This window comes from Clupea harengus, chromosome 6 (genome assembly GCF_900700415.2).
Source record: "Clupea harengus chromosome 6, Ch_v2.0.2, whole genome shotgun sequence".
NCBI classification, from domain to species: Eukaryota; Metazoa; Chordata; class Actinopteri; order Clupeiformes; family Clupeidae; genus Clupea; species Clupea harengus.
Genome location: NC_045157.1, coordinates 20,354,793 through 20,367,292, shown reverse-complemented (window position 1 = coordinate 20,367,292; position 12,500 = coordinate 20,354,793). Strand labels below are relative to the sequence as shown.

The 12,500-nt window shown below is 44.3% G+C and overlaps 1 protein-coding gene across 1 annotated transcript in view; it reads left to right on the top strand.

Annotated features, from left to right (window-relative positions):
- otog (otogelin) overlaps nucleotides 1–11,790 on the top strand; it is a 35,771-nt gene extending 23,981 nt beyond the window's left edge. Inside the window, exons 30-50 of the mRNA XM_042707934.1 lie at nucleotides 1–2,584; nucleotides 2,918–3,095; nucleotides 3,259–3,404; nucleotides 3,498–3,587; nucleotides 3,733–3,919; nucleotides 4,115–4,335; nucleotides 4,582–4,720; nucleotides 4,938–5,126; nucleotides 5,671–5,880; nucleotides 6,075–6,179; nucleotides 6,571–6,675; nucleotides 6,965–7,066; nucleotides 7,361–7,459; nucleotides 7,557–7,597; nucleotides 7,702–7,777; nucleotides 8,030–8,208; nucleotides 8,350–8,454; nucleotides 8,545–8,664; nucleotides 8,906–8,951; nucleotides 10,393–10,472; nucleotides 10,579–11,790. The exon at nucleotides 1–2,584 is cut by the window's left edge and continues 275 nt beyond it. Of these exons, the coding sequence (XP_042563868.1) occupies nucleotides 1–2,584; nucleotides 2,918–3,095; nucleotides 3,259–3,404; nucleotides 3,498–3,587; nucleotides 3,733–3,919; nucleotides 4,115–4,335; nucleotides 4,582–4,720; nucleotides 4,938–5,126; nucleotides 5,671–5,880; nucleotides 6,075–6,179; nucleotides 6,571–6,675; nucleotides 6,965–7,066; nucleotides 7,361–7,459; nucleotides 7,557–7,597; nucleotides 7,702–7,777; nucleotides 8,030–8,208; nucleotides 8,350–8,454; nucleotides 8,545–8,664; nucleotides 8,906–8,951; nucleotides 10,393–10,472; nucleotides 10,579–10,779 (5,203 nt within the window). The 3' untranslated portion in view covers nucleotides 10,780–11,790. The remainder of the gene's footprint in view (nucleotides 2,585–2,917; nucleotides 3,096–3,258; nucleotides 3,405–3,497; nucleotides 3,588–3,732; nucleotides 3,920–4,114; nucleotides 4,336–4,581; nucleotides 4,721–4,937; nucleotides 5,127–5,670; nucleotides 5,881–6,074; nucleotides 6,180–6,570; nucleotides 6,676–6,964; nucleotides 7,067–7,360; nucleotides 7,460–7,556; nucleotides 7,598–7,701; nucleotides 7,778–8,029; nucleotides 8,209–8,349; nucleotides 8,455–8,544; nucleotides 8,665–8,905; nucleotides 8,952–10,392; nucleotides 10,473–10,578) is intronic.
- The last annotated feature ends 710 nt before the right edge of the window (nucleotides 11,791–12,500 follow it).

The following is a 12,500-nucleotide window of genomic DNA, read 5'->3' as shown; positions in this document are numbered from 1 at the left end:
CACCAGGACACCCAGCCCCTCACCCACTCCTGTTTCTGCCAGCACTCAGAGGACAACTCCAGTCTCCCCCACATCACTCTTCTGGCTGACCTCCTCTACAGCCAGGACGGGCATCACCTCACAACTCCCCACTAGTGCCACCAGTGCCACCAGCGCCACCAGCGCCCCCTCACCCCCATCCCCTACTGTGGCTGAGATCACCAGCCCTACTGAGGGGCCCACCAGGGCAAGTACTCTGCCTGTACTCCCAGTCTCCACGACCAGGGTCACCACTGGGGCCACGTCCAGCACTGCTAGGGTCTCTCCCCACATTACCACCTCCAGCACCAGGCATACCACAGCATCCGAGCCTTCAGCGGTGACCCACAGGTCAACAGCCTCTACAGTCTCCTCTACCACAGCTGCCACCAGAGCTCCAGAGACACCAAGTACATCTGAGCACACTACACCATCACTCAAACCAACCCCTGCAGCTGAGACTAGGACTACTGTATCTTTTACATCAACGATATACTCACTAGCAACTTCCCCCACTCACACTGTAGCTACTACTACTGTAAAGACTATTCCGGAATCCACTACAGAATCAACCACACCCAGTCAGACTTTCACTACTGTGAAGACAACACCACCTATGGCCCCTGAGCCGCAGACCACTCAGCCTGTCAGCTCCACAGTACCAACAGAGCAGACAGTACGAACATCCCCCACAGAACCTCGGACATCAACAACAGCCATTCCCGAGCCGTCCTCCTGGACACCTGATACATCTCCAACAAGGACAACAACATCAGCAGTGCCTGCATCACCTACTTCAGAGCAAACAGCTACAACTAAGAAAACTACGACTGTGGTCACTCCAACAGCACTTTCTCCTCTGAGCACTCGTTTTACCGCTTCAACGCGACCACCTGAGGTAACGGCTACCAAAAAGCTAACAACTGCAAGAGAAACACCGTCACCTACTGCATATACCTCAAGAACATCCTGGTCACCAGGGGTTTCAACCACTGAAAAGATTACGGAGACCTCTGCGTATGTCACTGTGGACTGGGCGCAGACTACAACCAGCCGACTGACCACTTCCCACACCACTCCTGTCCAGCCTGTTTCTACTGGAATTTCCTCAACCACAAGACTTCCAGAGAGATCCACAACAGCAGAGCCCATTCATACAGTCTCCACAACTACTCTTCCAACATCAACGCAAACAGAGACCACATCAGCATTACCAACTTCTGCTGTGTCCCAGGTGCCATCCACAAAGACCACAACATACAGACCAGCTGTGGAGGTCACCAGCACCACGTCCCAGCCCAGCACACGGAGAACGACAGACTGGCAGACACCTGGCTATCCAGAAACTTCTTCCACCCCCATTCCTGTCACACAGAGAGTGACCTCAACAACCAAGTCTGTCACATCACCCGTCACCACAGGTGAGGCCACATCCATGACGACCAGCACAGCTCCTCCAAGCCCCTGGGCTACGACAAGGGTTGCCACGTCAGTCACAGGACCAACTCTCTCAGCAACAACAACAACAAAATCCACAACAACCACGGAGAGAGCGACCAGCCGAATTCCAACAATCACAACAACAATTCCAGAGGTGACGACAAAAGACAGACTCAGCACTCTCTCAACAACTGGGAGGACGTCTCGACCGAGTATCCAAACAACTACTGTGGGGCCAGTGACCATACATCCACATACGGACACAACAAGAGTCCATCCTGTAACAGGGAGGGTTGAGGTGTCGACGACAGACGCTACCACATCCCAGCCCTCGCCCTGGTCACCCGTAGTCTACACTACATCAGCCCCAGCCCCAGCAACCTCAAGGCCAAGCACTCCCTCCGAGAGAGTAACCACCAGAGTAAGCCCCACTACCCAAACCACATGGAGCACAACAACACTCCGAACGACATCCAGAGTCACTCCTTCTACCCCAGCGCCTCCTGTGTCCCCCACTGAAACATCCACTTCAAGCACAACGACTACCAGAATCACAGAACCCACAACAACACCACGTTCAACTTCATCCACAGTGAGGACACCACCCGGTTCTCCGACTGTCGTTCCGCACACAGTGTCAGAGTCTGTGTCTTCCGCCCGCACTCCTCATACCACCGTTAGGGCCGTAACCACGGAACTCACAACTAAAACTGAAGAGGCACCAACCACAAAGACCACGATTACCTCCTCCAGGCCAGTGGTCACTTTGACATCAACAGTAGCCCGACCCGAATTCACCACCACCACCACCACAGAGAGGATACCCACCACTACTTCTGCCTCCACGCCTACGGTGGATCTCCGACCCACTCCAGAAGCCACTTCAGCACTGACTGAGAAGTCCACTCTTGGGCCAGACGGAGTGAAGACATCGACCACTTCAGCACCAGTGACCTCTCCTCTTCCCACATCGCTCTCTACCATCGGTGCGGAGCCTGTGAGGAGCACCACAGAGACATCGCCGTCACCCGTCACTCTGATTACTTCAGAGGAGTCATCTGAGGCCCCAGAGACGCCCTCTGAGTTACCCACCACCATGACGGCTCCATCTACCAGGATGTGCACAGTGAGTCCAGTCTATTCAGTGTACTTCATTACCATTCTTAAAATATATACTGATGTATTAGTTTACGCTTTGTGTTCACTAATTTACTTTTAACACATTGAAAAAATAGTGAGAATATGGGCAATGGGACATTTTGATATACCAGAGTATATGTCAGTGTGTATCTTTGTTATTTTAATCTGATTATACTGCATATAGTGTAGTGTAGTTTCACATGTACATTTTGGTTTTTGAAATGGATACCCATTTCGTTATCAGTGGTGGTTTATTCAACATTCAACACTGTATGTTAGCAACATTCAAACATTTGATATTTTCACATCTTTTTTTCAGCCACCATACTCTGAAATTATCGATGACTGCACCAAATACATTTGTGTTGGTGGACAACTGGTTTTATTCAACAAGTCTCAGAGTTGCCCCTATAACTCCATTCCTCCTAACTGTGGCTTGCTGGGCTTTGCTATTCTCGTGAATGGAGACAAGTGCTGCCCTAAATGGGATTGCCCATGTAAGTACCTCACACACACACACACACACACACAACTGCACGCTCACACATTAACACACACACACAGACATTAGAAGAAAACACTTGTAAACGTGGATGCTGACATCCCATACTCCATGTCTCTTGATCCTTTTCTGAGTGCCTTATGATTTAATACCAACAGGTCGCTGCTCTGTGTTTCCTGACCTTAATGTCATTACCTTCGATGGCAACAGTGTGGCCATCTACAAGGCAGCCTCCTATGTGGTGACCCAGCTTCCCAATGAGACGGTCAGCATCCTGGTCCAAGAGTGCCCAGTTTCAGACTCGGTAAGTAGACTGCTGTAGAGGTAGCTGAACTGTCCATGCTTAGTATGAATGAAACTTGTTATCATAGTCTTATTTCTTCTTTTTGTTTTGCAGCTGCTTTGGAACTTCACCAACCTCTGTCTGGTAGCGCTGAATATAACACACAATTCACACAATGTCATCATCAACAGGCTTCAGAGAAGGGTGAGATTATTCCCTTCCCAATCAAAGAATAAAAAATAAATAATAATAATAATAATAATATGATCAACATTTACCTTTCCTTTTGCATTTATTTTACATCACAAATAAAAGGCCTAAATTGCCTTTTTGGGAATATGTTTTGCAGTTATATGTGAACTCCAGGTATGCCAAGCCACGATTTAAGAAATATGGATTTGAGGTCCTGGACACAGGCAACATGTATCTCATCAGGACTCCAACAGGACTGAAAATTCAGTGGTTTCACAGCACAGGAATGATGGTCCTTGAAACCGACACACACAGCAAAAAACTGCCCACCATGGGATTATGTGGTAAGTGTACATATCTCATGACTGAACTTTATTCATATCTATTTATTAGTGACTTCATAATTTATACCTATATTTTATTTTCACCTACAGTAACAAAAGTGTTTCTGTTCGTTGGTTTCTTTCTTTGTTCTTCCTCTCTTTCTTTTTTTCCTTCCTCCTTTGCTTCCTTCCTTTCTTTCACCCCTTCCACGGAAGGTTGCTGTGATGGTAATCCAGCTAATGACCTGACCCTGTCCAACGGCACGACGGTGGGGGAGAGTGAGGACCCTGCTGTGTTCATTGACAGCTGGCAGGTCCCCAACACCACCAGCTATGTCAGTCACAGCCGCAGACGGGAGGTCAACTGCTCCACCAGTGACTGCTCTGAGTGCCTGGCCATGCTTCACAACAACAGCTTCATTCCCTGTCATGATTATGTATGTATTCTAGGTCTCCTCAGACTTAGCGCTGCATTCTAAATAGAGAGGGTTGATGACAGGGAGCGATAAAGAGTTATAAAGAGTATATGACAGTGGGATGTTATATCTCCAGTTGATGGGATTCCTTGTTCAGACAAGGGGAGATCTCAAATACTGAGAGTATACCCTATGTTACACCAAAGGCTTGTGTAGTTATTTCTGATAGGAAAAAGTGTCAGTAAAGTTCACCTTGTGTGGTTTTAGGTTCCCCCTGCCACCTTCTGTGAACTGTGGGTACGAGATGCAGAGTATGTCAACAATCCATGCGTGGCCCTGGCTGCATATGTCGCTTCTTGTCACAAGTTCAATGTCTGCATCGAATGGAGGAGCCCAGACTATTGCCGTGAGTTCCTACTGTTGCATGAGGTGTGCTTTTGTGTCTCAGCTTCTAAGTAGTGCTCAAACACCAAACATCAAATGTATTTGAGATACGAAAGAAAGTTGTTGCCTACACATCTGATTACATCTTTTGCGCACATTTAGATTTAGCGTATTCAGGTGTAAGATATTGAGTTGTGGGGGTTGTAGTTCTTTAAGCATCCATATTTTTGATCCTTCAGCGTTTCTCTGCCCTGAGAATCTGCGCTACCAGGCGTGCTTGACTACGTGCACTGCTCAGTCCTGTCCCAACCATGAGTTTGAGTACGACCCTGAGCAGTGCTCCGGCCTGACCGAGGGCTGTGTGTGCCCCGAGGGGACCCTCCTGCACCGGCCCTACTCATCTCTCTGCATCCCTCCCACCAAGTGTGGTACGGAACACTTGTGCCGTCTGATTACTCTGGAATTGTTAGATAGATAGAGATAAATGGTTTTCACCCTGAATGTTCATGTAATACCAACAAGTATTTATAGTTTGTCGTATCAGAAACAATGTGCTTTAGCAACAAGCTTTTGGTTTAAAACCTCACATATACTCAGTGGCATATAAATGCTATTTTTATAACATCACCATATTAATCCTATCTCTGTGATCTCTCTGTGTGTGTGTGTGTGTGTGTGTGTGTGTGTGTGTGTGTGTGTGTGTGGATGCATGTAAAGGATGCTCATGTATAAGGATACACACTGTGGAACATTTTCAGGATCCTTTTATTTGTCCATATGCATAGATATGAAACAAGCCTCCATGTTGCTTCTAAACCGCTCCAGACAGAATAGGTGCTAGCACTTGTTTTGACCAGCGAACGATATTTGTTATGGCTCCTGTGTCAAAGCCGTCTTTGACCTGCGTCTTTAACTCCCCCTTGAGGGTTTTCCCTTTAAGCAGCCTCAGTGTTGTGTCCTGTCTCTCCCCAGCGTGCACCGACAGTTTCGGGACCCCGCGTGCCGTGGGGGAGGTGTGGAAGGCCTCCAAAGATGGCTGCTGCATGTATAGGTGTGATAATGACACCATAGTGCCAGTGGAGTATAACTGCACTGAGATGCCCCAGCCTGAGTGTAAGAAAGATGGAGAGGTGATCCTCAGCCTGGCAGACGACAAGAGCTGCTGCCCAAAGAAAGCCTGTGGTGGGTAACACAACTGCTCTCATGATGCTGCAGCGCTTGTAGTGTAATGCGTTCTATATGAATGCTATAGAGTTCCAAATAATATATATCATATATGTATTATAACCATAACTTGTAATAAATCTAATCTTGTGAGTGTACATACATTTGAAGTACAATCTGTGGCTGATATTTGAAATATGTGTTGTGCATAGTGTGTAATCAGAGTCTTTGTGACGCTGCCCCTCCTGAGTGTAAGTTTGGAGAGAAGCTGGTGTCATACTTCAGAGAAGGCTCCTGCTGCCCAGAGTATGCCTGTGGTAAGTGTGCTCACCTCTCAAACATACCCTCTCTGACATGCGAAATGTGAGGAGGGGGGATTTTTGTGAAGCATTGTTCATTATATTCTGACAGCATTTTAGGGGACAGCAGGTTGTTCTGAGCAAAATCCAATCAATTACTTTGGAATTTAATCTAATCAAACTACTGTGGAACCTCTCATAGACCATAAGATTAAGCGCCTTGAGACAATTTAATTGTTTTCGCGCTATGTAAATAAAATAAAATTGAATTGAATTGAATAAAGGTCTATAACCTGTACCACCCCTTACTGTTGCCTCTCATGTTGATGATGGTTTCTGTCTTTGCTCAGTGGCTGTGGCCTGGCCCGTCATGTCTCTCTCTCACTGTGTTTCTCTGGGTGCTGTACAGAGTGTGACCCAGGGCTTTGTGAGGCAGAGTTGCCCTCCTGTCGGGACGACCAGAGCCTAATCGCCACAAAGGCCGATGGGAGCTGCTGCCTGGCCTATATCTGCAGTGAGTCACAGGCACTGGGCAGGGTGGGCTCAAGGCCCTGCATAGAGAGGGAGCTGAGCTGTTCATGACACGCTGGGGCGGGAGAGTGGACATGGGTTTACATGCTTGATGTTTGACAAGGAATACCTTGTGTGCACAACATACTTCTCACATGTTTGGAGCTGGTGTTATATGGTATCTTGGTACTTACTTGTATGTGTGTGTGTGTGTGTGTGTGTGTGTGTGTGTGTGTGTGTGTATGCGTGTCTGTGTGTGTTTATGTGCCTGCGTGTGTGTATTAACACATCAGTGTGCGACACGTGCCCAGAGATGATTCCGAAATGTGAGGAGGGGGAGCTGCTGACGGTGGACGCCAACAGTACTGAGCGCTGCTGCCCAGTCTATCACTGTGGTGAGGGCAGGCAGACCTATCAAAGCACCTCTGTTGACCCTCTCTACTCTAGGTCCCCTGCATGCCCCTACAGGAAACCCTAACTGCCTGTATACTTTCAGTAACTTAGCTTCCGTTTTTGCTGCCAGGTCATTACTATGCACTTGCGATTAGGATCACACATACAGACTACCCACTAAGGAAAAACTGAACTGTATAAACACACTGTACCCAATGCAGTGTGAAATATATTTCATTCCCTTGTAGTTAATCTGCTGTCATATCGTTTAATCACATTCCACTATGTATTTTCAGTTTGTGAGCTGTTCCGCTGTGCTGAGTTTTCCTGTCCTCTGGGCATGGCTATAGCCACAGACAGTCTCCCCGGCCGCTGCTGTCCTCAGCGCACATGTGGTAATGCATTCACTGTCTGCAAGCCGTTATTCTCACGTGTCTCTGCTCTCTGCATCTTGTTTAACCAGTGTGTGTATCTGATATGTATATTTTCCAGAGTGTGCATGTGACAAAATTCCAAGTCCAAGATGTGCGCTGGTAAGTGTGACTCAATTTACCAGCTACCACCTGTAATTCTGCTGATTTCTATGTTATCGCTGTGTGATTGATGTCATTCGGTTGACTTTATTTTTGTTGTCCAGGGAGAGATCACACAACCTGACAGGTCATTTCAGTCCGACCCCAAAAACCATTGTGGTTGTAAAAGACATAAGTGTGGTGAGTGAACCATTCGAATATGTCTTTGTGGAGAGGAATGCAGTTCTCTGAATCAGAGCCATTTTAATTGATTAAAATATTGCCTTCATGCTCTTCTTTGGTTTGCAGCTGTGCTGCATTATCTCACTCATTTGAGCGGCCGGTGACCTTTGTGTTACCATTAGTGTCAGTGTAACGTTTGTATGTGTGTGATGTTTGTTGATGATCATTGTTGATGATGGTGGCCCTTTCGTTAACCCTTCGTTGACCCAGTGCGAGACGCTGTCTGTGTGGATGGGGAGAGGGGTGTGATGCGGCCAGGCCAGACCATGGTGGAGCACAGTGACCGGGGGGTGTGTTACACCGCGCGCTGCACCAACACCCTGGACCCGCTCACCGGCTACCACCTCATCCGAACCGCCAGCACCAACTGCTCCGCCAAGTGCTACCCTGTGAGTCACACACACACACACACACAAATAGTCCTGAAAGCAAACTGTGCCACCTTGCAGAGGTTATGTCTTATAATGTGTGAAGGAGATTCTCATCGACCAGATTTTGTTTCATGATGTAATATTTTTTGGCTCTCTCAGAATCAGATCTACATCCCACCCAAAGACCTGTCTGCGTGCTGTGGGGTCTGCGTGAACATTTCTTGCCTTTACAAGAATGAAAACAGCTCCGTCACTCTCTATAAGGTAGTTTGTGCTGAGGTGACACATCAGTAGGTATTTATTTAATGGGGTTATTCCAAGTTCTTGAAGCATTTCTCACGATTCCCCCCTCAGCCAGGGAAGACGTGGGTGTCCGACTGCATGAGGTATGAATGTGCAGAAACTCAGTCAGGCCCCACCCTCATCTCATACACCTACAGCTGCCCTCCTTTCAATGAGACCGAGTGCATGAAGGTGGGTGGACTCACCACATCAAACACTCCAGCAGGCCATATAGGGCTTATCCTGCACTTTATCACAATTACCACCTTAATATTAATGATTGTGACAACATTTTGTTTATTTGTTAGGTTTTTATATGAATATTTATGAATTTTCAATAGATCCATATATTATCCAAGTGACTGTTAATGCTTACCATTCAAATAGAACCTTACCCTTCAAATAGAATTTGACATTTGCTTTCTTCTTCTAGATTGGTGGTACCATTGTAAGTTACATGGATGGATGCTGTAGAACATGTAAGTATAGTGGTGTTTATGTGAATCTTTGTACTGTTTTTGTAGTTTAGACATAGCCATAAAGTGTTACACCTTAAATATTTATTCAACTTCATGCTTCCCAGAATTTTAAATGCAGATCAAATTCTTACTTAGATCCCACATAATTATGCACATTTGCTAAGTTTTAAAATAAGCAGCATATAACATGGGTAATGTTTTGATACAATATGGTTTCTTTGAATGTATAGTGTTACATATAACAATGTCGAGCCCTGTTAGTCTCATGTGTGGCACTGACAACCTATACTGCACTGTACCAATCCCACCAGGTACTGGATTTTCCCTCTTCCCATTCCCTGTTAGCCCTTTGAAACCTACAATTAGCACAAACTGTGAAAGAGGTACCAGACAGATATGAGACAACCAGGCTTACCAGCACCATTGTTGATTCCCAACAATGTACTCCCCCCAAGTCACTCCAAAAGAAAGGAAAACAATATAGGACACACATTATGTTTTGGACAAGATAAATATTTACTGGTTTCTTTCTGCAAGCAATTCTTGTGACAGCTCAGTCTTTCCCCATTTTGCTCTGTACGGGCAGTGCATTGTTGATTGCCAACAATGTACTGTTGGTAGTGGCCAAGTAGTGAGTATTTGTGTAGATCTTGCATGTTTTCACTGGAGAGTGCGATTTAAACTATAGTAGCCAATCATCTAGTTCTGTAGAAACTAGTACTGGGGTCCTATTGTAATGCATTGGGTGATATGGCACAAACATTAGATATTTGAATCAATGGAAAATGATCTGACACAAACTCAGATACCTCAATTAAATTCAGTCAACTTAATTTTTTTAGTCTTTAAAAACCTTTTTATAATTCCCTGTGCCTTATTACCCAAACAATTACACCTTTCTTTACAATTATAAGACAATTGCACAAGCTATCATATTAAAGCTAGTAGGATATATTTTCTAGATATCAAGCATTTATTTTCCCATTTATATATAAACCAGACTTTTGAATGGAGGGCACATCATTTGATGTTTTTCTTCTAATTGTTATTAAATTAAACAATAAGGAAAACCCTTCCACTTCAACACTTAACGTTGCCCTCCATTCTTAAGTGTTTTTAAAAGACTATTATTGACTAGAGTATTGTCATGATTGTATTAATTGCTTTGTAGCCAAGTGGGGAAAGATTTGTTTAATATCATTGATCTATGGACCAAAGGAAATGTGTGCAGTGGGATATAATATTTAGCCATGACAGACATTTTGTGTACAAACAAAAGTAATGTGTGTACTTGAGCTCATCAGCAAAGTAAAATGATCCAGAGTGCATGATTTTAAGAGGAGTTCCTCATCACAGTTTATTTAACTGGTGCCTCATCATTGCGATGGAGGGATTGTGATTGCTTTAAATGACATTTGTGCCAATTTAATAAACATTACAGGTAAAGAAGATGGGAAGTCATGCCAAAAGGTGACCGTAAGGATGACAATCCGAAAAAATGACTGTCGAAGTAACAGACCGGTATGTTGCCCATTCAGACACCTCTCAAGCCCTCGCACCCGGGAAAGTTCAAATTTCAAAGTTCCACATCAACATTCATTCAATAACTATGTGGCTTACCCCTCAGGTGAACATAGTGTCATGTGATGGGAAGTGCCCCTCAGCCAGCATATACAACTACAACATAAACACCTATGCACGTTTCTGTAAGTGCTGTCGTGAGATGGGCCTGCAGCGGCGAACCGTCCAGCTGTACTGTAGCGGCAACTCAACCTGGGTCAACTACGCCATACAGGAGCCCACTGACTGCTCCTGCCAGTGGTCATAGGTACAGCACCGCACCCAGCAGCTCCTCCAGTGCCAGGGGACACCTGTCTTCCATGCCCAACCCAGAGCTGGCACCACAGGGGTCAGGGACAGAGGTAGTGCCAGGACCATCTGAGACCCTACTACAGGGTAGGGACACCTGCCTGAACATCAGTGACTGGTTTTGGTGAAACATTAACACTGAGGTTTGTTTTTGAAACGACTGCAGAATATTTTCGTTTGAGTATTTATTTGACAGAAATTCAAAACTGTAATTGTAATGTACAGATAGAAAGATTGGACATTAAGTTGAAGTCAGGTAACAGGTACATTCAGATTTAAATATGTCACATTGGGGCAACAAATACAGGATGCAAAGGCCTGTGAGATAGACATTGTTTCAGCTGATTAGATTCAAAGCAAACCCTATTTTAATGGTTACCTCTACTGTCTAAAAAGCTGGGGGGGTGAAAAATTGATAGGATTTACATAAAAAATTCCCCATTTTTTTGTAAATTTTGAAGACCTGGATTGATTTGTTACAGAGGCCAAAAAAAGGTGCTTCACATAAAAATATCTCTAAAGGCATTTCAGGAATGGGGTCGCTTTTCGAGTATCTGTATGTCTGAAGAAAAACTGTAATATTATAATTAACACCAATACTGTCACAACATACTCTGTTAAAAACCATGTCCCACCCCAGACCAGCATATACTAGCCTCAGAGCACTTATCTGGAAAGTCTCACCAAATAAACAGCATTGTTGAATAAAGAACCTAGTCGTTTCTACATGAAACCAGGACACTTGTGTCGTTATGTGTTAAATACTGAGTACTAAACACAGGCCACAACAGAACTACAAGTCACATCAGACATATCATCGGGAAATAAATATCTTCGCCCTTGACATGCTGGAAGTGGTTACAGATCTTACGATCCCAAATCGTGAGAGCGTACTGTGTGGCATTATTCATTTTAAGAAAAGTGATAAAGGACAGAACAGCACCGTGTCATTCAGCTGGGTTGACAAGGGAACTTTATAGGATCATAGCACATTAGTTTCATCCAACAACACTTAAATTGTTTTAAAATGTACATAAACTAATGTACTACATTTTGTTCCCATTCAAATGAATTCTACATATTAAGAACTACATAAGCGTTTAACCTTAGCTATAATGATACTGCAATGCTCTGTATATTGATGATTTAAGAGGCTTTATAACCAAATTAGAAAGATTTTGTTAAATTCAAATCAAGCTGTATTTTGAGCACTTTATTTATTTATTTCCTGGCAAAATAGAGCAATAATTCTCAAAGTACAAAACTGACCATGCACACATATATTTTGGGCTCACACATTACAATGCCACAGCTTTTCATGAATTTTGAATGAATGTCAGAGATTAAAAAATGACGTTGCTGACAACAAATATCACATTACGTGCACATGCACACTGAAGAATTATCTTGCTGTTTCCATAAAATGAAAAATTACAGTATTTCTTTCACATCTTGTACACCATACAAGCGCTTTGTCATGATTTTTTTTGTGTGTTTGTGTGTATGTTTGTGTGTGTGTGTATGTGCATTGAATTTTATAATGGTCACACATTTTGATAATTCGAAAGCGACACCCATAGCGAAATATGTGTATCATATTTAATGTATATTTGCTTTTCAATAAATATTTCCTTAGAAAATACTAATGCCTTGTTATGCTATTGTAAGTTTATTCTCAAA